The sequence below is a fragment of the Acanthaster planci genome, linkage group LG03, assembly GCF_054643075.1.
Source record: "Acanthaster planci isolate LZ-2023a linkage group LG03, COTS_SCS, whole genome shotgun sequence".
NCBI classification, from domain to species: Eukaryota; Metazoa; Echinodermata; class Asteroidea; order Valvatida; family Acanthasteridae; genus Acanthaster; species Acanthaster planci.
In genome coordinates this window covers 12,060,371-12,086,664 of record NC_141779.1, presented here as the reverse complement: position 1 = coordinate 12,086,664, position 26,294 = coordinate 12,060,371, and the positions used below count along the sequence as shown (strand labels likewise).

The window sequence follows — 26,294 nt, the reverse complement described above, 5'->3', positions numbered from 1 at the left end:
GTAAGATTTCTATCGATTAAAATCGCGGGGGGGGTCTGCCTCGTAGGATTTCATGATAGCTTGAGGTATTGTGCCTGAATCACGTATCGCTAAATGACTCCAAATGGCTGCAGCCCTAGCCGGCCAGTGGCTTCCAAGAGTTTGCATACTTTGCAATAGCCTGACATGTCTTGCATCACTCGTAATCAGTCTTTCAGGCCCAGCAGCCAAACTTTTTTTTTGCACAGCCACTGTTGTTGGGGGCGCCCTATATGTATGTGATGCTGAAAGCGTTCTTTCAATTGGTCACAATGCATTAAGGGTCTTTAGAATTCAACGAATTGTACATTACATCATAGATTGAAATTGATTGTAGATTAGAACTAATCATTCAATTTAATACAAGTGGTTATTGAAGTGTGTTTATTTTTTTGAGGATTGATGGTAATATTTTGAATTATTGTAATTATGATGAATAACTTGAACCAATCAAAACACGTTCTTTTTCGGTAGCTAAAGCTTGCCGGGTCGGCCATCTTGTTTTGGTTCGTCGCCGGTCGAGATACTGTCGGTCGAGGGCTCGTTTCACGAGCAAATTTTATCATGATGATTTCTCGGCTTGCGCTAAGAAATGGTAATGTTGTTCGAATTTTACATTGAAATGTGTTTTCTTTAAATGATTTGTCAAGCATTTTTAAACATTTATCTTTAACTTGAAATGTGCTTAAGTCCTCCATGATTATCCCCACTATAGCCCTAGTGGTGTGGCACGGAATCTCACTCCCGATCCATCCTTAGCCACACATCCGTATACGCAATTTCGTGTCGACGTATTGAACATTTCGGCGCAATTTCTTCTGCACACGAACATGATTCTTGACCTTTTCGTTTTCTAAAAACCATTTATTGAATGATTTCACTCAAGTTATTCAGGTATTTTCCAGTCTTTTTGCCTTTAATCCATTTAATCTCACGGGCTCGCTCTCACAAATGCACAGTGGCCATCTTTAAAATAAAGTCGTTAAACGTTACGTCACTCATTGTTTCGATGGCTGTTCCATGTCAAGACATATGTAATACACGGACTGGTCGATAAGATACTACATCATACATGTACCAATGGGCTCCTCCAAAACTTTGGCAGCAATTTATTTTAAATCAGTGGTCATTGCGTTAAATTTTCATGATTTTTAGATAAGTGAACAATGTACCGGTATTTATGGTGAAGTTACTTTCATTAACGGAGAAGAAAAAGTAAAAGATGCTATCAGCTCCTGCATGATTTGTGCATTAAATTCATTACCTGGATGTCTGCAAGATGTCTGGAGACTAGGTATGGGACAGGATCCAGTCTAATGATCATGATTCTCGCAGTTGGAGGTTGTTGTTCCATTTATTGCTATCACTTCTGGATAAAAATGACTGAAACCTTTTCAGTGTGAAAGATATTCATCGTGCATACATGAAGGAATTTCAGGCACATTTAATGTAAACATGGTAAAGGTTAAGAGTTTTTAGTCAGTAATTCAGATGTTCCTCATGGGCATGATATTGATAGGCCTAGACTACAACACTTTTTTTGCTCCTTTGAGTTTTGAGTGTGAAATATGGAATAGCCACCAGTTGACCAATCAGAGAGAAGAGTCATGATTTATTGACGTCATCCCGAAGGCGAGAATGACGACATCCACTCTGACATGTCCGACATTGTTCGAATCAAGAACATGGTTCAATGTCAATTCGGTCCCAAGTCAACTCAGTTTCCGGTCGCTGTTAGAAAATGTATGGAAATAGGGCCCTAGATAAGAGGCTGGGACTGGATCATTCCCCTTGCTTGCCATGAATGTTGCTAAAGTGAACATGTTGTGTGTGCAAACTTAGGTCTAGTATTCATTTATAACAGGATATCCCAGTTTTAACAATTTTCAGTTGGTTTGTCACTGCAAAATGACACTTGTGTCATTGTAAAATGAAATTTGTCATTGCTCTGTGTTGTTTCTGTTCAGCCATGCATAAATTTATGCCCACAAATATATGTGAAATCTGCAATATAATACTGCTCCAGGAGAGCATTCAATAATGAAATTTGTCATTTCTCGGTGTTGTTTCTGTTCAGCCATGCATAAATTTATGCCCACAAATATATGTGAAATCTGCAATATAACACTGCTCCAGGGGAGCATTCAAAAATGAAATTTGTCATTGCTCTGTGTTGTTTCTGTTCAGCCATGCATAAATTTATGCCCACAAATATATGTGAAATCTGCAATATAATACTGCTCCAGGAGAGCATTCACACTGTCTCAACGTAATGAGAGGAACTGCCAGAGGATTTTTAATGATTGAAGCAGTGGACACCTTTCCACAGCACATACGTGTGTTCGAGAAATGTCAGAGGATTTTGGAGGATTGAGGCAGTACCCCGTTTTGTCATGAGGGCAGTTGGAGGATTTGGAAGGATTGAGGGTGTATCCTCTGAACAGGCCCTAGGCAGTTAAGGTTAATGGATGCCAATAATGCCATTTGTAAGAAGGGAATAGGAGAATGGACGTGACTAATGCCCGAGCCACAGGCAAGGGCATCAGCTTTCATTCTCCTCAGCCGGCCTTAAGTGTTAGCTCAAGGCCGGCCAAGCACATGTTTATTCCCATTCATAAATACTGTTTAATAGTCAGAAAGTCAAAAGAAGTCAATATATAAAAAATTTCCAAGGACTTTGTTCAACAATGTTACTTTCATTTTCCCTAAGACCCAAGTCCAGTTTATGGTGTACATGTATTCCTTGTGCAAGTATTCCAAAAGAATCCTTAATACGAGATGGATCTCAGTTAAAGTTCTTTGGCCAACTGTCAAATTCTTTTTTTAATTGTGTCCTGACCTTCAAAATAAATCGTGACCCAGTCGCTCCTGAACCAGATGTCTTCAGATCTCGTCACTTTCCCAAAGTCTAGCGTAATTAATTTAGCGAGGCAAATTTCCAGGCAACACCCGCATGGCAAGTTTTGCATGCCGCAGTGCACACAGACTCTTGACCAATAGGAATGGATTCAACTGTCTCGTATCTAGGTGCCAATGCATTTTTATGCAGTGGGTATTTTAAAATCGCAGTGAGCATTATCAAATGTTAATACATGGTCACGTTTTGCTCACATGTAGTTGAGTAGGGAAACTGTCTATGGTATTAATGAATCATGGTTGTTCTGATTCTCAAATAAAATAGAAATGGAGGGATCGATAAATGACTTTGTCAGAAAAACTACATAAAGTTGAAGCCTAGTATCTAGATAATTGAAATCATTCCATCATAGGTTTTCCTGTCCAGTTTTGCAGTGTTCATTCGTTTCTCTGTGTTGGTTTCAACATTAATTCTGCAAAGATTTAAATTAAATTTAATTAACCCTAAAAAGAGCTAGGGAAGGCGGAGTTTTTTTTCTGGTATTGCTGCAGTGCATTTGTTTCATCAGCTGAGCTGTTGGGAGTTTTTTGGGAATTCTTTGCGGTCATTTTGACACCAATTATGTGAAAATTGAGCATACCGTTCTCAGGTAGCACCCATTTTTCCCAAGACTGCCAAACCAAAAATGTATACTGTTTCACTACTGTGCTCAATGCACATTACAGTATTCAGCCTTCTTTCTTTAACTTACTGAAAATCAGTGTTAACTGGCCTTAATTAGTGGTATTCTTTACATATTGCAGGTGCTATCTTGTCATCAGCTATGCTGCGAACCTCCACACCATGGTAAGAGCACATCAGCAGGAGGCACTGTAATGCACTGAAACTACAGTGAATCATGAAATACACCAAAGACTTTAAGAAAGCAAATACATTTATCTTCAATTTTGGCAAAATTTAGTGTGGAATTTGCTGTCATATTAACCCAAACTGCCCAGTATCTATCAAACTCCAACAGGTTTTGCAGGTTTTGGCAGGTTTGGTAGTTGGTACACATACCATACCCGATTAATTTCTTGATGAATTTTGTTGGACTTGGTGTCAAAGGCCCAGGTTGATGGTGTTTGGTTGTGTGTGAGTTGGGACACACAATGCAGTGTCTGGCTTGCTGTACCAAGTGTTGAACTGTGTTTTACATTTTGTCAAGTTTGGTACTGCTGCAGTGCAAGTCATCCTATACTGCATAGACCCATCCATACCTTATCACTCAAACACCAAAAGTATCACTTTGTTGGAGTCTATCAGCTTTGGTACAGTGACCTGCATGTACAAGTACATCGACAAGTACATGTGTCTGTTGAAGTTTGTTGGGTTCAGTATGCTCCCTGGTGCAAGAGCTTAGGGAGTTAATGTTCTTCCTAAAATGATGTCACACTGATGGTCGTAAATACGCAAATTGGAGTAGTGCAAAACTCAAAAAGGCCTCAATATGTCCTTAAAACTGAGAATTGGAAATAAGGTCGGGTAGGACATATCAGGGCATTTTACTGCTTTCAAAAATGAATGTGACAGTATAAAAGGCAGGAGAAGAGCAAGGGACCCTCTGTTTTCTGTGTTCCTGAGTAGGATGTGGTGGCTGTGTCCATGGTGACAGTCTAACCATTAATTTTTCAAACTGTTCCATAGTGTGGCTGTAGCTCCTAAGCTCCTATTCCACACCAGCCAGCAGCAGCAGATGCCCAACAAGCTCCCAGAGTATGGGGGCCAAGTTCGCTTTGGCTTCATCCCCGAGGAGTGGTTCAAGTTCTTTGAGAAGAAAACTGGCATCACTGGTAAATCTGTGGGGTTGAAATCTCAGAAAAGAATTTATGTGGTTGACAGGACCAGGGCAAGTCGTAAAATCACACGGAACCTGAACGACTGAGTAAAAATGCACACACATATTGGAAGTTATTTAATGTTCTTGCAGTTAACCTGTGGGAAACAGCATAACGATACTGATGTCACATTGAAGAAGAAATGAAGGATTTTTTGTTTATTGAAAAACATAAAACAAGGTACATGTAACAACACCCAAGGGGCAATTTCTGTTGGATTTTTTAATATATAACAAAAGGCTACTTGTTTCAGCAAGTTTGTTTCACCTGTGATTCATTACTGTTGCATTTGGTTTTAGGACCGTATGTCTTTGGAGGAGGTTTAATCATGTATCTTCTCAACAAAGAAATCTACGTCGTGGGCCCGGAGACTGTCCATGCTTTAGTGGCCTTGAGTGTGCTGGTGTATGGAATCAAGAGATTTGGACCCTCTGTGGCTGCCTGGAGTGACAAAAAGATTCAGGTTTGGTTTATCTCAATCATTGGCCTGTTGATGGTTTCATGTCATGTGTCCAACTACCTTGAACTACCTACCTTGACAGTATTTCATGAAGAAGGTGAGGCAAAAGACACGCTAACCTCGGAGGAAAAATTTGCTTAAGATGGTGGCAAAACAGTAGCAATCTTTATGCGCGCACAACCGTAAGCATAACGACGCCAGGCACCACCATGTAATAGTTAAATTAAAGCAGAATGTTTTCTGCTTACTCTTCAGCAGCGTCATGAAATTGGGCCCACAGCCCCTGAATAGATATGCAAGTGTGAGGGAGTTTTTCAGCTGTTGCTCTCGTTCATTTCACATTGGAGTCCGTCTGTTCCTGTTGACGTTTTGTTTCTTGTTTCTTACACCCACCCAGGAGCAACTTGATGAGGCCAACCAGAACAAAGAAGAGGCCATCACCATCCTTGAGAATGCAGTTGGTGAGGAGAAGAAAGAGCAGTGGAGACTGGAGGGTCGCCATTATCTCTTTGATGCCCGGAAAGTAAGTGCCGAGCTCACCGAGACTCTGGCAAGCTCAACTCTTTAACCTAGAACGTGAAGTTGGAGCACAGTTACCATGAATGTAGACAGACGTCACTGCAAGTACAGAGCTAGTGTCGTTGGGTTCTGGTGGAATCACGCATTCTGGGGTTTTTGGGCAGGAAATTTCCTGCCAAAAATGCCGGCAACAGTTAAGCTCTCAAAACAAGCTGCCCTGAGTGGTGTCGACCTCTGTGTGTGAACAAGAAAGGGCTTATTTTCACGTAAAAGTAATGGTGTCTTCTTTACAAAACTTGCTATTCGAACTTTTCCTTGTACCGGCTATCATTTTAAAGTAGTTTTCCCTTTCCCTTTTTTCAGTTTCCATTGGCTTTGATACACAATATGTACGACCCATATTCACTGGAATTCAATTCAATTCATTCTTAAGTGTGAACAGACACATACATGCACATTTCCAGCACATGAGCAATGGCGAGGCAAGATTCTTGTTTTACTGTTTCCTAGCCCCCCTCCATTTTGGATCTATTGCACAGGCTTAGACACAGTCCCTATTGATCATTCTCAGTGTGTGAGTGAATCAGGTCTCAAAAGATAATTCTGTTCTATTTATTCTGTTAACAAAACAATTTATTTTAGCTGCAATTTTTATTTCCCTTAATCTTTTGAAAGGAAAATGTAGCCATGCAGATGGAGATCGAGTACCGTGAACGACTGAACAAGGTCAGCGAAGAGGTCAAAAAGAGATTGGTGAGTATCAAAAGAAACCAATCACCGTTTGGTTATGTGGTGTTCCCTCTTAATGCCCAAATTTGTCTGGATGTCAAAGTGGGTTATATAACCAAATGGAGAGTTGAGCGAACCCTTTGTTGTGTATACATGAGTTCCTGTGAGGAAAAGCTTTTGAAGCGTTCTAAGTATGGTGTGATGTGAATTTAGCTAGTCAACAGTGAGAAACTGCATGGGCAGTGGTGTACAGTACTTGCATAGATCACTGCAATCTGATTGGTGGACAGTTGATCACATGTCACTCGATTATTTGTTCTATTCAACTGCACCCATTGGATTGAACGTCACTTGACTGGTTTCTCTCCACATTTCATGTACATGACATATAATGTAGGGACAGGAATCAGTCTAGCTCTGCACTGTACTACCTATGGGTGGCGCTTCGGACAGGAATCTATTTCGTAAAATGAAGGACATAAATAAATGATGACAGTTTGTTCTAGCAGAAGAGGATTTATGCTGGTATTGTATCAACACATAATGAATGTTTCACTTTCGTGCAGTGGTAGGAATAATTTCATTCGGTGACAGATGAAATATTCAATTCCATCCAGCATTGGCTCGTGGAACAGAACATTCATTATTTGCATACTATTTTTCTTGTTTTTGATGGTATTAGGACTACCAAGTTGAGCTGGACAACATGCAGCGACGGCTGGAGCAGTCCCACATGGTACGCTGGATTGAACAGAATGTCATCAAGAGCATCACCCCTCAGCAGGTAGGAAAGAGAAGGATACCCCAAACTTTGTACATGACGGATCCATGAAGATAAGTTTTGATGCTGAATGACATTAGCAAATATGAAAACCACATTTTGTGGATTTTTTTGTCGGTAGGGTTATTTGAGGCGAGTTATGTCTAGCTAGTTCTGTGCTTAAAGATAATTTCATATGTCAAGGGTTTTTTTACTGCCAAGAGTGTTTGCGTAATATAAGATTTCATGTTCATAGATTTCATGTTTGAAGAAACCAAACTAGACCAGCTGTTGAGAGCTAGATGATAGCTCAGTTTGTAAAGAAGTGGGCTGGTAGTTCAGAGGTCATCTTTTTAACTTCTGTTCATTCTCATCTCAAATAAATAGATGAGAAATAATAGAAATGTGTTTGGGAACCTAGTTAATGATCTCTTTCTTGTTTGAGTCACTAACACTTCCAAATTTCTTTTGGCTTCCAGGAAAAGGATATTCTCAGCAAGTGTATATCCAACCTAAAGACAATGTCTACTGCGTGATACATCACATTGAGGGTAGTAGGCATTTCAACTTTCTTAAATGCTTGACTAGGAGAACAGTGAATTTGTTGTACAAAGGAGTCACAGTTTTTAAAATTAACAAAAACACCTGTTGAAAGAATTGGATTGATTAATTTACATAAGTGTTCAACTATTTTGCTGTGTGATGTCAGCTGGAGGGTAAATAATGTTTTGGGAGTTAAGTTGCATGTGATAGTTTGGTATTTACTGAGGGGGGATACTTAAATCCACACTGTCCCATAACTGGAGATCTGGGTAATTCCGGATTCAATCCAAGTGGTCAGCTTAGTGTATTTTGCTGAAAAGGTCTAGTGTGAAAACTGTATTTCATTTAAAATGACACTGAGCCATTCTTGGGCAGTTTCTTTTGAAAGATAAATAATGGTGAATTTGTCCAATACTTTACAGTATATTGCATTACTCAGGAGGAGCTATTGTGCTGTGTTGGTAAATTCAAAGAAATGGCTGCATCAGGTTTTTTCTTTCCACTCCAGTTGATGAAATGTTTACATCAGAACTGTTGAATTACTTCACAGAGTATCAAAAATTGTTTGACAATTTAGGATTTCCTGTTGTGGGATTGTTTTCAAAAACAGTTCCTGCAAGAAACTTACGATTTTTCTCTTTCCTTAAAAGAATTGGTAAGATTAAAGAAATTTGAAAGTTTACAAGCCTAGCATGTAGAAAATAAACAAAACTTGACAATAGTAAATTCTGATCAGCATGTGCGGATTTTGTTACAAGGTAGTCAGTGTGTCTTTGCGTGTGAGTTACTGGGATGAAAAAAAGGGCACGCCTGGTCTTCAGCCAGTATTTATGCTTGGGGAATGAAATAAGATGGCATATGTGAGAAAAATCATTTTGTATCTATTTGCCAGACCAATTTTCTTGAAACTGAATGAATTAGACGGGGTCTCTGAATGGTTACACAGTTCTATGCTCACCTATTGAATAGTAAACTATGGAACTTAAATCTATAAAATGATAGCAAGATGATTAAAAATTGTAATTTGAACGGAACCACCGATTGTCTTTGCGTTAACTCATTGAGAACACTTACTGAGATTTGGTCTAGTATCTTCTTACTCTTCTGTTTACATCAAAATTTGTAAAAGAGAAACTTTGAGGTTAAGAGAAACTTTGAGGTATAAGATAAGCTTTGAGGTAAAAGTCGTTCTAAATCTTTACTTTTCACGTGTTTTTAATTATTGATAATTAATTGACATACATGTACATTGCCCAGTATTATTGTGTGGAACTTGTGTATGGTGCCGAGGCCCGCCTGGAAAGAGCGGCATGAATAATGCATGTTGACCTGTATTTTTTTAATGAAACACAACGATTGAAACCCTGAGCCTTCCTCAGATTTTTGAATGTAAATGTGGATGTGGCGCCAGACTACTTTTTCTTCGCATATTCTTCGTGGCCGAATCATTGGCTACAGCTGGCTATGACACACAGACCTACGGAAACTGACTTAAGCTGGTAGCCAGTGGCTTCAATAGAGGAATGTGTTAGTTCGAGTCGTAGCCGTAATTTACGGTCGCATTACGCAGACGATTTTTTCAGGACGAGGTAAGTGTCTCGTTTTCAGATATTTTACCTCAAATTACTGCCGCGTACCGCCAAACTTTTGTGCTGCAGCTGTTCGTAGCCACATTTACCATGTGTGCAGTTGAAAAAGCTTCAGTTAACATTATTTATATTTTCATGTTAATCAACAGTAAGACGGATATTTATTGTTTAAAAAGAGCAGGCTAACATTTGGGTTAGGCTTTTTCAGAACTGAAAATGGCAGGCGTGGATAATCAAACTTCAGGTAAAAATTGACGTGTTCTTGGTGGTTACCGCTTAGATTGTGGTTACACGTCCCACTGGTATTTCATGTAGGCCTAGGCCTATTTCTCCGCTATGTCCACAAAATATGCTGAAACTGTGGAAGTGGAAATTGGTCACGTTCACTGACCTCATTATCCTACAGTGTAGGCCCTAATTTTAGAAAAAAAAAGTTTTCAAGAAAAAATGACAGCAGGAGTGGGCCCAAATAAAATACAATAGGCCGAGGCCTACATCATTCATACTAATTACTAGGCCAACATCATGCATGATCTAACAGTTTACAGCCCGATTTCCATGTCGCCCCTAACCACTTCGCCACATTGCCCCATCTCCACTTCTCCCCATCTCCACTTCGCCCCATCTCCACATTGCCCCATCTCCACTTCGCCCCATCTCCACATTGCCCCATCTCCACTTTGCCCCATCTCCACATTGCCCCATCTCCACTTCGCCCCATCTCCACTTTGCCCCATCTCCACTTCGCCCCATCTCCACTTAGCCCCATCTCCACTTCGCCCCATCCCACTTCGCCCCATCCCCACATCGCCCCCTTTCCACATCGCCCCATCTCCACTTAGCCCCATCTCCACTTTGCCCCATCCCACTTTGCCCCATCCCACATCGCCCCATCCCACTTCGCTCCATCTCCACTTCGCCCCATCCCCACTTTGCCCCATTTCCGCTTTGCCGTCCGTTTTGAGTGTGTTACAGGCTGCTTAAATGGTTGAGGAGTTCTACAAACGACATGTGGCCTACCGGTAGTTCTTATAGAAAACTCTACAGCATTAAATTAATGTCCACTCTGTTGTCCATTACCGTGAATTAATGCATATGGTTGGACTAGCATCCGGGTTATTTCTCATCTTCTTCAACATGTTCAAGTTTATTTTAAAGTGACACACAATTCTGTTCACATCATTCTAGTAATTGTCGGTGCATCCAGACAGCTGTACCCGGGCGATCGGATAAAGCTCGGCACGCAGGAAATTTTGTGGAAACATGCTCGCTTCCAGTACGAGCAAAACAACCTACAATTAAACTGATGAAATAGATAAATACACGCATAGACAAGATACTAAGAATTAACTTGAAGACATCTTGCAAACATCGATTTTTTATGTGTGACGGATCACGTGCATGAATGGTCATCGCGGCATGAATAGACTGGTCGCCACTCTACATCACGCATTCTCTTTACACGGGTGCGGCGCAAAACACAAAAAATTTGGGTCCGGCGGTCGGGAAATCAGAATCATTGTTTAAGCCTTTGAAAGTTGGATTATCCGATTGTTATTTGGGTACTCAAACTTTGATGTTTTTACTTGTTGCATCTTGGCCTATGCCTGTGTTACTAAAGAACAGAATGAACGATAATCAATGGGGCGAAGTGGTAATGGGGCGAAGTGGAAATGGGGCAAATGGAAATGGGGCAAGGTGGTTAGGGGCAAAGTGGAAATGGGGCGAAGTGACCGACACCCAATCTAACGTTACATGATATTTATTGATAAGAAGCAGCAGTAGGCCTAGGCCATGTTACATAGGCCATACTGTACCAGGCTTAGTTTTAAAGTTATAGACCTAGGATTTCCACTTTCATTTTTCAAAAATGTTTTGAAAAGAGTTCCATGTACGTGTACGGACGCCACTTGCATGACTTGACACCCCATGCACAAACCCTATGAGTACAGTATGAGACTGGTCTGAAAAAAAAAGTTTTCTAAGCAGATTAACTGTGCGTGCCCTGGCCGTCACTAGAAGACGACTTTGAACAAGTGCAGACCAGAGTACGTAGTTTCTCAGCTAGTTAATTACAATTAACTCTTCAACAACTAGTGGCTTTCCCTTCCAATCCTTGTGGAAATGATGGCCAATTGTCACTCTCCAACATAAAAACCCCACTGTTTTATCAAGTTGACGTTCGAAAATTTCAAATGGCAACTGCTTAGTGTTAGGTAGGTTTTGTGCACAAAATATTGGGAGCCAAGGACGATGTACGGTACGGCCGAATGTGCAGTATAGTGGTGTTCGGTATAGCGGCGTTCCACTATACATACATGTAGTTACCATGATTACTCCATTTGTGGAGCTACATGTAGGCCTATAGCACTATGCTCCATTCTAAAAATCTGGGGTCCAACATGTGACTTTTTCTGTCCCTGTTACACCTGAACCAACTTGTGTAATATGCCAAGGGATAGGCGTATAAATCCGTCATGTTCATCATGTCCAAGGTCTATTGTTGATGTACCCTATCATGGTGTGCTCCCTAACCTAGTGCACTTTCATTGTTTACTTTGTGTCTTAACGGAGCATTCAGGTAGGGCCTAGTGAAACTGCATTAAGCTCCTCATTCTGATTCATAAATGTCAATTTTATGTACCTGCTGCAAAGTTTGGATGAAATTTTATTTTTGCCCGATTTTCCATTTTTGTTGTTCTGACGTGAAAAATGAACTCTTCATAAATGTGCCCAAAAATAGGAAAATAATTTTCTGACAAACTTGTGGATGGGTATTTGAGTGGAAGTTCTGCAGCTTTACAAAACTTCAAGTGATTTTTGTTAATGTTTATGTGGGATTTTCTGAGATTTTTTTAAGTGCGCCACGTTAGGGAAAACTCAGCTGAATTCAAGCCAAATTTCTGAATGCCAAAAGTTTTGGATTTGGAACAAAATTCATGACCTTCGTTAACAAAGATTTAACACCTGTGTACCATGAACGCAGTACCTGTAGAACCAATGAGTTAAGTTTTGAAGAAAGAGGCTTGGCAGTGCTGTGTGGGGGAAAGTCAGGTGGATGTCGAAGTGTTCCATGTAAATATCATTGAAATTGACTTCACAGTATTTTTAACAGGTAATTTGCATTACTTCTCTAAATTAGGAAATGAAGGAATGTGTTCGGAACTTAAAATCATATGCCAGATGGGAAAATTTGACCCCATTTTAATAGAATGACCCACAATGCAGATGAATCATTCCCATGACAGTGACATGTAGCCTATTCTTATAACTCAAAGACAAAAAATTGAGAAAAAAATCGCAGGCCTAACGTTAGGCCCATATTCAAATGTTACTCTGCTTGTTGAAGTTGCAATTCAAGTTAATATGTACATGTACTTAAACTTGTTTTGTACGCATACATGTAGCATTACCAACACTGCAACTGAATATGCAGTCGGGGGGGGGGCACATAAATTTTACCATGACAAATCTTTGTCCAGTTCTAGTCATTCATCATTGTGAATTTGCATACATGGGCGGAATTTGTACGTTGACTTAAGATTTCCCTTTGAAACAATCCTGTAGAGTCATGAGCCATGAAAGGAAAGTGAGATATCCTGCAATTTGATGTAAGATTCAATAAAACTCTTGAATATGATCAGTTAACCCAGGACTGGACCGCAACTGGAATGCAGAGTAATGTAGTGTTTGTGTCCTGTTTCAGCCTCATAGCATATTGGACACAGACACACTACATTATTCCGTGTTCCGTGAGTGTGAATGAGACAACAGATTTATCTTCAAGCAAATTTGACGCACAGTAAAAATGTTACAGGGGCCTGCATGTGCAAACGTGCCACCTTTGAATTTACTATAAAATTTGCAGCTTTGCATTTTGTTTTTTAGCCTGAAAGTAGCGAAACACATTGAGTTAGAATAGGTTTGAATAGTGCATTTCACAGGATTTGATAAGAAGTGTACATTACAGTTACACCACCCTGTTTTATGCCACAGATTGACCAGTCAGAATTGATGATTCAAGTTTGCTTGAAGATAAAGGATGTTTTTGCAATCTTTTTTGGGTAAAAGGATTGATGATGGCCTGCGGAGTCAAAAGTCAAACTCACAATCTGGTGTTGGGAGCCACTGGCCCTAACCACTTGCCATCCGAACTCCTACATTTTGAAACTCTAGCCTGGGTTGGAGGCCCATCTTCGTTATTTCAAGTTAGTAATGTAGTGGACATGAGGGAGTCCACCGGGGCTACCTTGAAATCGTGCTCTTCCTGAGGGAACAAGTTATCAGAGTTTACCTACCACACAGCAGTGTTTACCTTATTGCACCAAAAATTGATTGCAGATAACAATACTATGTTCAGTCACCATGGAAACCGATGGGGTGCAGATGCTCTGTGTGAACGTCACAAAACAGGCAGAGGAAGATGAACAAGCGCATGGTGTCTCGGGCGATGAACAAGTGAGCCTTGTAGTCAGTGAGACTGGGACTGATGTAGATTCTATGGTCGGGGCTGCAGTTGAAGAAGACACTTCACAGGAAGGCACCTCAGATGATACTCTGGCCAAGGATGAGTCCTCGGCATCAGATGGTTGCCATGGTGATGGGCAACATGAGTTGGATGAATGTGCAGCCAAGCAGTGTGACTCTGTCAGTGACAAGGTAACCACATGTGACAGCTGGAGACAGAAGATTTTTGTTAGCAACTTGTATCTTTTGTGTGTCCAAACTGTTATACTGTTGCAGTCTTTGTTGATGAGAAATAGTTCAACATGACTGGTATGGATATTCATTTGTTTTCAGCCAGTGGTGCCCCTAGAGATTGTCAAGAGTCCTTGGGCCCCTGAGGCCGAGGTGATTGAGATAGCTTTAAACAGTGATGTTGGCAATAAGCTGAGCTCAGTCTTTCACATTGTCATCGATCAGCCTATTCCAGCTACTCGAGCAAGAAATCATGGTAAATACCTTTAATGTCCTTTTTTTTTTTTACTGTTGGCTGGATATCAGTTGTCACTTAATACGGAACCTGATATAATCAGAATTTGGGGAATTGACTCAGTAAGTTTGAACAGTAATGCAAGATCATTCCCTTGTACCATTCATTAGAGTGGTCCTACCCTATGGCTGAGTGTTTGCATGGTACATGTAAGTCTCTGACTTAAGGTTTTCATTTGCAAGTGGCCATAGCCAGTGCTAAGGTTGGTTTATTTCACTGAATATCTTTAAAAGTCTTTAATGAATGTGTAAAGACTTTTTTAGTGCAGACCTCTGAGAAACTCGGTTCTTGATGAGTAGCTGTCAAAATTACAAAAGGATATACAGAGCTACATGTAGCTTTCACAATCTATCGAACCTTTCGAAGGTCTTTGGATATGTCAAGTTCTGTGAGATTGTAATCATCCTCTCCCTCATGTTCAGGTTCTGAAATAACACCTTCCAGCCCCCAAGCTTCGATAGATGGCACTGTCTCCACCGATTCCTTATCTGGCCAGGCTGTTGCCTCCCAAACCCCCAGCAGGGGCTGTTGGATGTCTGCCCCAGCCAGAGCTGCGAGAGTTCCCACCGAACTGCCCAACATGGGCAACTCGTCTAAAAGACTGTCAGGTAAGTTGGTCTGGGAGCATGATGACTCTCACACAGTGCCAGGAAACCAGTGTGTTGAATCGAAAAGACTCTTTGATATCCAAAATTAAAGTCAAAATGTTTTTGTTTTCTTTTGAGTTCACGTTTTCTGTTGTTTGCTGTTGGAGTAGGTTCAATACACTATTTGAAGGTGTGGCTTATTCAGATTCTACATGTACATGTTTGCAAATTGTGCATGTAACTGCTTATGTTTTTAATCATTGTTGGTTTATTTATTCACACAAACATTTGAATAAAACGGTCCTATATATATGTATATAACATCCATTAATTTCACTCAAGAAGCAGAGGTCAATGTATTTGCATTAATCAACAATTCTGATGGTACCACATTTCGTTTAAGAAATGAATATTCGTATTTTTACTTATAGAAGGTTTAGGCTACATATAATTGTCCAAACACCATTTTGACAAGCTTTGTACATGTAAATGTGATTGCAACTGTAGTTGCTCCCCATATTTAATAATTTCACCAACTGTAAGATCATTTACGTACTTCCATGTCCTGCTTCCATTAACCCTAAGATCATTGACAAGAATCGGAAATAAAATGGGATGTAATTTTATTCCCTGTTGCAACCCACATGTCACTTCATGAAGAGAAGACAAATGGCCATTTAGTTTAATATTTTGAGTGCGTTTTAGCGGAAAGCTGCAGATAATGGGAACAATTGACGGTCTGACTCCAAGATCAAGAAGCCAATTAAGAATACATAATGTTTAGAACCTTCATGAATCCTCCAAAACCTAGAAAAAATTGTGTACTTTAAATAAGGAAGCAAATTAAATGCTCAGCTCTCTGTAATTCCAAATAGCATGAAGTTCCTTTTGAAATAACTGTGGCCATGAACTGCACGTCCCTCTATCCTGGAAAATTTTCCGAAATCTTCTGGTAGATTGTTATCAGTCTTGGTGGTTTAGGGTTTGTGTCAGTTGGATCATGCATGATTTTGTCATAGAAGAAAATGATGGTTTGATACATGAAGTGAAATCTGGCATTCTCCTCAGGAAATTGGCAACTCCTACCGGGGCTACGTTGACAATGAGGTAGAGCTTGACCTCTTGCTCGTCTACCACAGGCAGCAGACAGGGACAACATGGGGTACCAGACAGTCACCCAGCTCAAGTCGGGAGTCCAAGCGACTGATGTGGAAGTCAAACTATGTGCCTTACGACGGGATACCGTTCCTCAATTTGGGTGAGTTGTTGCAGTGGACTGCACTGTAGATGTCAAATCCATAGGCTGAGCGAAGAACAGGCAAAAGCCCTCTTTTTATGATTATTTACTTTATGCAGTGTTCCTTTATGCGCGAGAGGGAATTATGGAAAAAAAGAATGTGTTGCTTATGAAACAAAGTGCAGAGAGAAGACAGGTACAAGACGCTTTGAGCGGGATCATACTGCCATCAAATTTCAGAGCAAAGTGTATTTGTTGGGGTAGCCTGCATGCATTGTAACGGAACTGAAGGTGTTGATGTCTCGTAATTCACTTTCAAATGAAGTATGAGCCAGACCTCCCAACCCTCTTGATTTTGGCCGCTTTCTGCTTTTTTCTTGTTTTGCTTTAAAATTTCCACCAAGTCGTAATTTTGACACCCCTGGGTATTACCAGAAACTGTCCATGTAATCATGGACATGGTACATGGTCCAAGCATGCACTGTAATACGACTTATCCGACTTAGGCAAACAGTCAGTGCAGTGCACGTTGCGCACACCACACCTGTGGCAGTGCCCTCTTTTGAAGCGTACCAGCCACGAGATAAAAGTGATCATGGACGTGATACCAAGATTCTTCATGGAGAAAAATGCCCTCTATCGACAAGTTACATTGTAACTAACACTGTATGCGTCATGACGCCCGGTTTTGCTAGGAATCATAGCTAAGAACATTTTGAAACCAAGAGTAAGCACTGCTGTGAAATCGACCACTATCGTGTTAAGTGTGCAAACACCACGCGATGACCTTTTAGCTGGATTTTGCACTGAATTGGAGCTGAATTCCGCGGTGAATTAACACATTTAGGAAATGAAAAATTAATTGCGGACCATTTCAGATGGTTACTCTTTTGGAAATCAAAATTTTATGGAATCAGTGAGTATGTGCAGTACTGTATGGTACATCATCACAGACGTGGACTCAACTCTTGTACAATGCAGCACATTGCTTTCCTTTTCATGGTAAGCTGACATGGTGGATGCTGACACCACTGCCCAAATATGGTGTTACTGAACATGTGAAATACATTCAGTGTCCATTTTGAATATGGTCGCATGTTCAATAGGCTATATTCCCATGACGTCATGTACAATTGTACCTCATTTGAAAGTGTTGCAGTGATGCAAATTTCCGGAATGTCTGTATAAGCCATTATTTCCTGACTCACGTTATGTACAATATTCTGAATTTTCAAGAAAAATTCTGAATTTTTGGGAGGATTCTGAATTTTTGATAGCTAATGTTAGGAGGTCTATATGATCCAGCCCTTTGACAAAGTTGTGATATCATGTACAGGAAGAGAAAATCTCCATATTTTGACCCAAGTTGGTTTTGAACACGAACACTTTTAAAGTGTGGTAGTACCACTGATTCCTCACTTCCGTATGGTGGTTTCAGGAAGTCGAGCAATCGTCATGGAGTGCCAGTATGGCCCGCGACGAAAAGGAGGCCCTCACAAGAGACCCGACAATCCCAAGAAGGCTAGTAAGGAGGCCTGCACGTGCCCCGCAAGGTTACACAATTGACAGTCTTTGATAGCCCTTGTAATAGTCTCCCAAAGGATGGTGGATGCATCAGATTGAATACTTTTATGCAGCAATGTACTTCTCAATTCTATATTTGCCTCATTCTTTTGGGGTTCAACATAATTTGTTTTACAACTTTGTACTCTTCTCCAATGTATGAAAATGTTACTAACATCATTTTGGGGTTACATGTACTGACAAGTTCAATTTTTAAACATACAGTAAACCTCGGATAAGTCAGATCCATTTAAGTCGGATTTTGGTTTACTTCGGATAAAATGGCTTGGAACATTTGATTTCTCAAAATTCTGTGCCTAAGTTGGATCAGGAAAGCTGGATTTCGCTTTTCTCGAACAACCTGGAACATTTGTTAAAACACTGTGCGTCAGTTGCTTCTCAAGTCGGATTGACAAAAAAAAGATTTGTGCACATCTAGTCATTCCAGTAAACACAGGTATTTGGGGAATTTTCCTTATTTTCCTGTCCAAATCTATCATTTTGGCGCTGGTCTCACTATTTTTTGATTTCCGGCTGGAAAAAAGTCTACACTTATGTATATGTGCCCACATGATCACAGACTGCATTTTTTATTGGATAAAATGGCTGGGCTATATACAGCTATTGAAGTACACATTACCACGCACACTGCGATGTCATCACTCAAGGTACAAATTTGTGTGTTACGATCAGTGAAATGTGTGAGTTTCTTTTGTACATTGTATGTAGTGTGGAAATGAAAGGATGTCTGACGTTAGAAACATCACGGTATTTATTTCATATTTTTTGTGGGCTGTGGCCATTATATGGATGGCGATCAGTGACTGTGTAATGCATTTTGTCTTCTTCATTTTAAGTCGGATTTTCGCCAAGTCAGATAGAATCGGGCGGTCCCATTGGATCTGACTTTTTCGAGGTTTACTCGATATACTGGTAGCAGAGAGTACTGTTTCTGTGATGTCTATCTGGTCGGACACTGCAGAATTCATAGATTTTTCTGTTCAAATTATAACCCCGCTTTTTCTCACCTGAGACATTTCTGAGCAAGAGTTGTTCATTGGATGAATGTCATGTGTTCAAGCATCAGTGAATCTCCCCAAATGAAGAAAATTTGGGGCAGTAAAATATAAAATTTTTCAGCATTTTGTGTGTACAGATCAATGCAACAGTGAGAATTTCTGCCTCAGACAATGTTGCAGTTTTGCTCACGAATATTGAAACTCGGATTAGCAGAAAACCAATAAGGCACCAAGATATCTTTTAAATAAAACAAAGAGAAGAAAATAGAACAGAACAAAATAGTCAGGCCGTGACAAATTCCCTGTGCGATTGCCCGGGGCAATCAAATTTTCATTCGGGCAATTAAAATTCTGACTAGCTGTGCCTGTTTGGGCAAGTCTAGAAAAGCTTACCTGCATTAGTAAACAAGTTGTTTATGTGCTAAAGCTTAACTTTGAACATCAATTATAATTCCAATATGATAAATAATAACTAAAATGTTTCAGTCATGTTTCAGTCATACGTGCCAACTTACCCTACATTGCCCCATGCATTAACATTCCAAGTGGCGTAGTTGTCCTCGACGTTGATAAACACCATTTTCTCTCAGCTGATTGGGGTTTCCAATGCACGTTCTGAAAGAGCATACGCTATTGGCTGAAAGTGCCGCATTTCATTTTTCAGAAATTTTGTAAACCAATCAAAATTCAATTAATAGATTGGGTAATGGGGTTGTCATGCCATGTCAGTTATTCGTGGGATCGTAATTATTTGGATGTAAAATAATTTGCAGTAAATGTAAGTTTTTTCGCCTGTATTAAGCAATCAACAGTTTACAATAAAATCACCATCCTACAGTGCATAAAAGTATTATAAACTCAATTATAATACTAGGACGTCAGATTCCTTATCCAAGTTGCTTATATGAACATTCTTACATAAAAATATTCCCACCTCGGGCTTTACTGTTTGTTGAATGAACCACGTGCGTTCATTGCTGCTGTTCTGTCAGTTGCATGTATGCTCGATGAAAAAGATGTGAGTCTCCGTGTTTTGTAAGGGGTTACATGTACGGGATGGAACAGTGGCAAAGGGACAAGAAACGTACATGGACATTAAAACACTAAGGGTGCATTCGCGCAGTTACAGGTACTCCTGTTAACAGGAGTAGGACAAGTCCGCATTACCGTCGGGTGCAGGAGCACAGGTATATTCCCCACCATGCCTACTGTCGAGAGTATACTCTTGCTGACCCGCAGGTCGTACTCCAGCCATTCTAGCGCTCAGGGGTATACTTGTGTTAACACGAGTAGCTTGCTTGAATGCACCCTGAGTGACTGACTCATTGTAAGTTTGCTACAATATCTTTTATTTACTTTTAATTCACTACACAATGTATTTTTAAGCCTGTGACAGATTTATTTTAGCTTACTCTTTTTACTTGTGAATGTGGAAATATTTTTGTAATAACATTAATTAAAGACTGTGTGCATGCAGTAGGCTTAAGTTAAATATTCATAATAATCGTGGATTCCAGGAAATCTTGGGCAAGTGTTGATCCAATTCGGGCAAGCAAATTCATGGCATGGCCTGACCGATCGGTCATGCTAAAAAACAAAAGAAATTGTCGTGGCCTGAAAATAGTGATTGAAAATAAGATGAATTGAAACACAAAAGTGCATTTCAAGGCTGTTGCAAAAAAATGCATTGCATAGACCTTTAAAGTGTATGGTTAATTTACTTGTAGATGATGTCACTTTCTAATGAAAAAAAGTATTTTCTGTTGGTAGAATTTATGTGAAGAAAGTGCGTAAGTTTCCAGCCTTTCGGGTGAACATTTCACCAGACTTGGACAAGATGACAGTCAAGCGCAACATGGACAAAATGTTTCAGGTCATGAAAGACATTGGTGTGGATGAAATCCCAGGTGTTGAAAGGTCAGTTTGCAAGGTTATTGAGCATGCTTAGAAAGGACGTTTCATGGCAGTGTTTCTGTTGTCTGTTTGTTGAAGGAGAAAAAATGTAGCTTTTTTCTTTTGTCGATGGCTGGATTCCCTAGGCTTTAAACGATATTGTAATTTTTCACCTTTTATTATTTCTGGATAGTGGGTGTGCCTGACGGAATAAAGCAATAAAGCAAAGCTTGAAGACATTGATTGCTTTTTGTTAAATTTTTGGCCATATCCTTTACAAAATTTCAGAGGAAATTCTCATGTTCATTTGTGCATTTTCATTTCAAGTGACTGAAACCATACCAGTTGGTCTGCTTGAACTTTTTAAACAGTGTTTTATAGAAGCATTGTTCAGCAGTCCTCATTCTCCTAAACCCTTTGTAGATTTTACGTCCAGCTGCCAACTAACCAGGCCCACCAGTATCACAGAACCCCAGAATACCAAATAAGGAAGGATCCTGTGACCTTGGACTCGACAGCCAAGTCCAGGTTGCACCCGGAGCTGTGTGAAAAGATACAGGAACTGGTTACCAATGGAGAAATAAATGCCTACGTCATTAGGCAGATATTAAGGTCAGAATAAAAAGCGTCTTATTTTGGATATTATTCAGCTGATTGAGTTTCAAAATTTGACTAAAAAATCCTGCTGACACATTGTGTCTTGTAGAATGCCACCATACTATCATAACACTCTGAATTTGTGGTATAAAGTCTGTTGTTGTTCTGTGGTTCTGCAGAGCCCATGTGACCCGCACGATGTTCTGTGGAGCCAGTGTCCCTGAGCGGCACAATCTCTTCTATTTCCCAACCATCAACGACATCAAGAACCATGTGCTACTGGCACTAGCAGCCATCGAAAGAGGAGAGTTGGAAGCTGTCGTTCCCGTCACGGTAAGGCACGGGCTGTGAGCCACATTTCCCTCGGTTGCTGCATCTGAATTAGGTTGCTGGAGCCGAAAATAACCTGTGTACCTTTTGGAGCCGCCAGCTTCATCCATTTACATAACTTTTAACTGGTAAGCTGGGTTCACTTTGGGTGAATAGCCAGTATGGCTTGCAAACCTCTTCATTGTTGACTTGAGTGGGATAGACAAAATGAATACGCTTATTGTTTGGAAAGAACTTAATATTGTTGTACAAAAAGTCTTAGTTGTGGCAGATTTGTTGAATAATAACTTATGCTTGAGAGTGGATCGCCTTTGATGAACCCGTGAAAATGTGACTGTAACTCTACTGAGAACTCTACTGAGCCATATTTAGCAAAACCATAATTTCAGAGTCAAACTTTAAAAGAAAAGCCTTGATTTGACAAGTTTTTTTTTGCGTGTGCTGAAATGTAAATTTTGTCAATGTGCCTCAGATTTTAGATGCCCGTGCCATCACAGAACCCCCACCATCAACAATGAGGTCCTCCCAGATGGGGCAACCATTTAGCAACCAGCTGTGGGAATCATCTGAGGTCCAGGACAGCCCCGAGATCAAGCCAGCACCATCCAGGCACCAGATGTGGCCGGCTGATACAAGCCAACCACACACCCAGTCCGTCACACTGACACTAACGCAGAATCCAGATGGTGAGGACATTGTCTATTTTGGTGTGGCTTTTGTGCCTCACCCCCGCCTCCTAAAATGCTGTGGGACACAAAAAGTAGCCAAGAGTGCCTGTCCTGTAAAGAGTGTCAACAAAATAAAATTGTTTCATTGATAAAGCAGTGACAAGTGTCTGGATATCAAATACTTGACTGAATATGGCAGATAACAGGTTCTATTTAGTTTCGGATTTATTTCCTGAAATCTTTGTAAAAGAGACACTTTGGTATTTCAAAAAGGCAAGGTAATTCTCGAACAAAGCACCTGGCATCATGTTCAGTGTGTGTGAGTCTGGGTACATCCACGCTGATGGGACTAAACATTTCGCACACATTTATATTCTTGAATGACTGGCAACATGCTCCATTTTGAGCAGGTGGTACTGAAAAACAAGCCTTTCTGAAAACAACATTTCCCCATACATTTGCCAATAAGACTGTATAACATTCATCATTTTGCGGCAAAGTTGCTTGAACCCTGGTGTTTATTTTGAAGAGCAGTTGTGGATAAGCGGGTCCTCATTATGTGGCAAACGTAGCTGCATTTGAGTGAAAATCTGCAAAAGCTCTCTCCTGTACACTGACAAAACCGTCTTCTCTTTTTAAAATCTGTCGTTTTTGTCTCTCCTTTCTTTTGATCATCAGAGGGAGGGAGTTTCATCTCCCAGGTTGAGACCCAACTGAGTGATGGCACGACCTTTATCTCGGATTCGCTCACCCCGGAGACCGCACGGCTGTTGTCCCAGATTAACCAGCACTGCCAGGAGGTGAGCAGTGAGCAAATTAAAAGCCAAGCTCGTCCAACCAAATGGACTCCCTCATTTGTCACTTGGCGTGGGCCGCATCTGGTCATGTAACACCCAATCTTGGGCTGGTGGAACTACTTTCCTCCCAAGTCATTTAACCCTAAACAGTCCTAAATCCTCCAATAATCAATTTAATTTTTCACAGCACTGAGGGACGGGTTAATGATGCTAGGTGTTTTTCGTTCAAACATCAATCTTGTTTCACTGGATGGTACTATTTAAATACTTGAAAATGGTGCTGATGAAATAGGCTCCTTAAAGTGCCCTCATAATGAAACTCAGATGATCGCAAATTTTGGGTCAAAAAGTTTTGCTTTAACTTTTGAAAATGAATTTTTTACATTTGATAATGCTGTTGCTGTGATGGTGAATATCAGCACTTAGGTCATGTCCGAAATGGGCTCTAAGAGCTATGGCTATGTCTGTTGTCAGCATGTCCCTAAATTGGACATTCAAATAGGTTGTGGATACTCCATTGTTCAAAGCCCTCTTTGTTTGAAGCCCTCTGAGTTTGTATTCAAGTTTTAAAAGGGAAATGACTTAATTTAAATCTGGAGTGTCATTTGCTTTCAGTAGTTCCACAAGCCAAGACTTCAGTAAGCACTGTAAGAAGTAACTAATTTTACTTTTTTTTTGGCAATATCTTGGTCGAAGGTACAAGAGTCAGCGGATGACACTCTAGCTATGCATCAGATTGTCCCTTGTGAGCAGGAAGAAGTGGACCAATCAGACAGCTTGTTAGAAGAACCCAAGTCGATCACTTCAGGGCTCAACCAATCAGAAGAGATTATAGATACTCAGAAAAATGACCCAACTCTCAACAGCCAGTCAGATGCCTTGATAGGGCTCACTGTGGATGCATCGTCTGAAGATGATAATGACCAACCAGAGACTCTCCTGCCGAGTGAGGATGACACTGCCCAATCAGATACCCTGTTAGACTCAGCCAATACTCCCCTCGACCAATCACAGACACTCCTAGGTGATGCAACAGCAGTGGTGGCTATCGACCAATCAAAACACTTATTAGGCTCAGACCCGACTGCCATTGGCCAATCTGGCCCCCTGTTGCACGACAGTGATGGATTTGACCAATCAAATGCAGAGCTTGGGCCATCAGCATCTCTGGAATCAGGAACATTGCTGTTAAGAACAGGCAGCGAACTGAAAGACATTGAACAAGATCAGCCAGTTAGCAAGCGTGCAAGATTTGAAGTATAAGAAGAGAAAAAAATGGTTGTATGTATGCAAACTCATGTGTTTGTTGTGTTGCGTTAATTTAATATGCAAACTCAGTGAAGTTAATGCATTTTTGACAGTATGCCCTACGGCTGCAAAAGTTTTGAACTGTCTTAAGGATGCAAGTCTTCTTTCCCTTTTTGCCAACTTTATTAGTGGCAAGACTATGCCTGGAATGGTCCACTTTCCACACGGCAGATGGTACATGTAGCTGAGAGAGATTGTGGGGCGGAGATCTCCATAAAATCCCAAATGGAGCTGGCAGATCAAAAAACTTTAAGGAAGTTTCTTGAAAGTCCTCAGCTGTGAAAGTCACTGACTTATTGCAGGGCAGCCTCTAATTTCCGGTATTAGGTTCAAGTCCGGCTTTGTCAGCCATATGGGTGTAGTTTTTTCAGCCTTTGCTTGATTGCCTAGCTTCACCTCAAAATCAGTTTTGCAAGAATGTTTTCCTCCAGTACCCAGATTATTACATTTTTCACCTTGATAATTCCTGAAGAAATTTTGAATTTTTCTAATATGGTACACTGGTTTATACTGTGCCGAAATACTTCTTGGTCTATGGAAATACATTCCACAGGCTTCCTGCTTTCATATTGTAAAGGATTTGACAATCTGTCCGTCATTTTTTGCAGTCTGGCACATGGCCATGACATGGACAGTCCTTCAGATGTTGTATAGACGGTGCATGTAGTACATTGACCTTGGGTCCTTGGCAGGCACAGCGATCCTTTGCTGTAGTTAACCAAATTTCTGCCAAATATAACTGCTTAATAACTAATGCCTCTGTCGGGGTGGTTTCAAAGAATATGGGCTGGTGGTTTTAGTAAGGGAGGTTTAGGCGCACCAGTTCAGTGCAGCTGCAAAGGTTTGTCCCCCTCTCGAGCAACCCAACACATGTTCCTCAAAGAAATTTGTTGACATTGCTGTCAGCAAGTCCTTTTCCATGAATTCTCCATTTTCACCCACTTCTAGAATATGTTTTTAAAGAATCGGTTTGGTCCTCAAAAATCGTTTATCCCCGTTAAAACTATTTCTTGGGTGTTTGTTTATGTTGGTTTAAACTGGCACACCACTTTCTGCTACAACTAAAGCATCTCTGAAGAACCTCATATTCATAGAAGGAACTCAACAAATCACGAAGGTACTTCACAAGGGGGTACAATGGGAATTCAGCTCAGTAGTAAGCACCAAGACAGTATGGGTGTGTCGACTGAGTGTGTACTCTGAATGAGAAGGTACATGAGGAAATGAACAAAACCAGCTACTAACATGTGCAGGAATATTTATTAAAGAACTGGGGGGGGGGGGTTCTTTGGAGTCTTCTGCAAATTCTTGGACATTTTCAGCATACTTTTTTCGTTCAAATACTCCATTTCTCCCTTCCGGACTTGAAGGTCAAAGTGCGCAGACCTCACTCTCTACATTTCGAGGCTTCCTCTGAATTAGATTTGACAGACCTGGAATTGTAGGACTGAACTATATCACTGGAATTTCGGCGTATGGCACAACAGGGTTTGGTCTCTCTCTGTCCCATTGTAATAATGCTGTAGCTGAGATCTACATGTTCATGTGTGGAGAATCAAAGACAAGGTCAAGTTTGAAAATGGAGATATTTACCTGCATCATACATGTATCTCGTAAAAAGCAGTGCTTTTGTTGTAGCGCAGGAATAACGTATAGCATGCAACTTTTCATACAGCTCTTTGCTTCATCTAAATTTTTAAAATTTAGCCTGAGAGTAGTCTGAGAATATAAATGCGAAATGGGATTTCCTATAAATTGAAGAGGTGTAGTTTTGGAATAGTATTTTTCTAACTCTAATTTTTTTAACGTAACTTCTGCTCGAAACTGTGAATGATTTTTTCCCTTCGACCATATATTGCAGAATTGCCAATCTGTTTTATTTGTTTTGGGCCGTCAAGTAATTTTGTTATAGCTTTGCGAATCAGTAGGTTGGTGCATACAGTATCAAAT

The 26,294-nt window shown here is 40.5% G+C and overlaps 2 protein-coding genes across 2 annotated transcripts; both read left to right on the top strand.

Moving 5' to 3' along the window:
- The first annotated feature begins 459 nt into the window (after positions 1-459).
- atp5pb (ATP synthase peripheral stalk-membrane subunit b) lies at positions 460-8,797 on the top strand. The gene is made up of 8 exons (XM_022250302.2): positions 460-613; positions 3,679-3,721; positions 4,562-4,707; positions 5,052-5,215; positions 5,610-5,735; positions 6,407-6,484; positions 7,143-7,244; positions 7,700-8,797. Exons 1-8 carry the CDS (start codon positions 583-585, stop codon positions 7,754-7,756), a joined length of 747 nt encoding a protein of 248 aa, XP_022105994.2. The 5' UTR covers positions 460-582; the 3' UTR covers positions 7,757-8,797.
- A 580-nt stretch (positions 8,798-9,377) lies between these two features.
- On the top strand, positions 9,378-26,104 carry LOC147799663 (uncharacterized). The gene is given in 13 exon segments (XM_087134501.1): positions 9,378-9,596; positions 13,694-14,011; positions 14,153-14,306; positions 14,768-14,874; positions 14,876-14,953; positions 16,001-16,190; positions 17,608-17,722; positions 20,522-20,668; positions 21,068-21,256; positions 21,421-21,574; positions 22,044-22,257; positions 22,918-23,039; positions 23,733-26,104. Coding segments are annotated over 12 exon segments (2,331 nt in total). The 5' UTR covers positions 9,378-9,596; positions 13,694-13,717; the 3' UTR covers positions 24,300-26,104.
- Positions 26,105-26,294: the final 190 nt, after the last annotated feature.

Excerpts from the sequence above, each read along its gene's own strand:
- atp5pb (XM_022250302.2), top strand. The coding sequence starts at position 583 with ATGATGATTTCTCGGCTTGCGCTAAGAAATG. Across the intron at positions 3,722-4,561 it reads CTGCGAACCTCCACACCATG|TGTGGCTGTAGCTCCTAAGC; the intron begins GTAAGAGCACAT and ends ACTGTTCCATAG. Across the intron at positions 5,736-6,406 it reads ATCTCTTTGATGCCCGGAAA|GAAAATGTAGCCATGCAGAT; the intron begins GTAAGTGCCGAG and ends ATCTTTTGAAAG.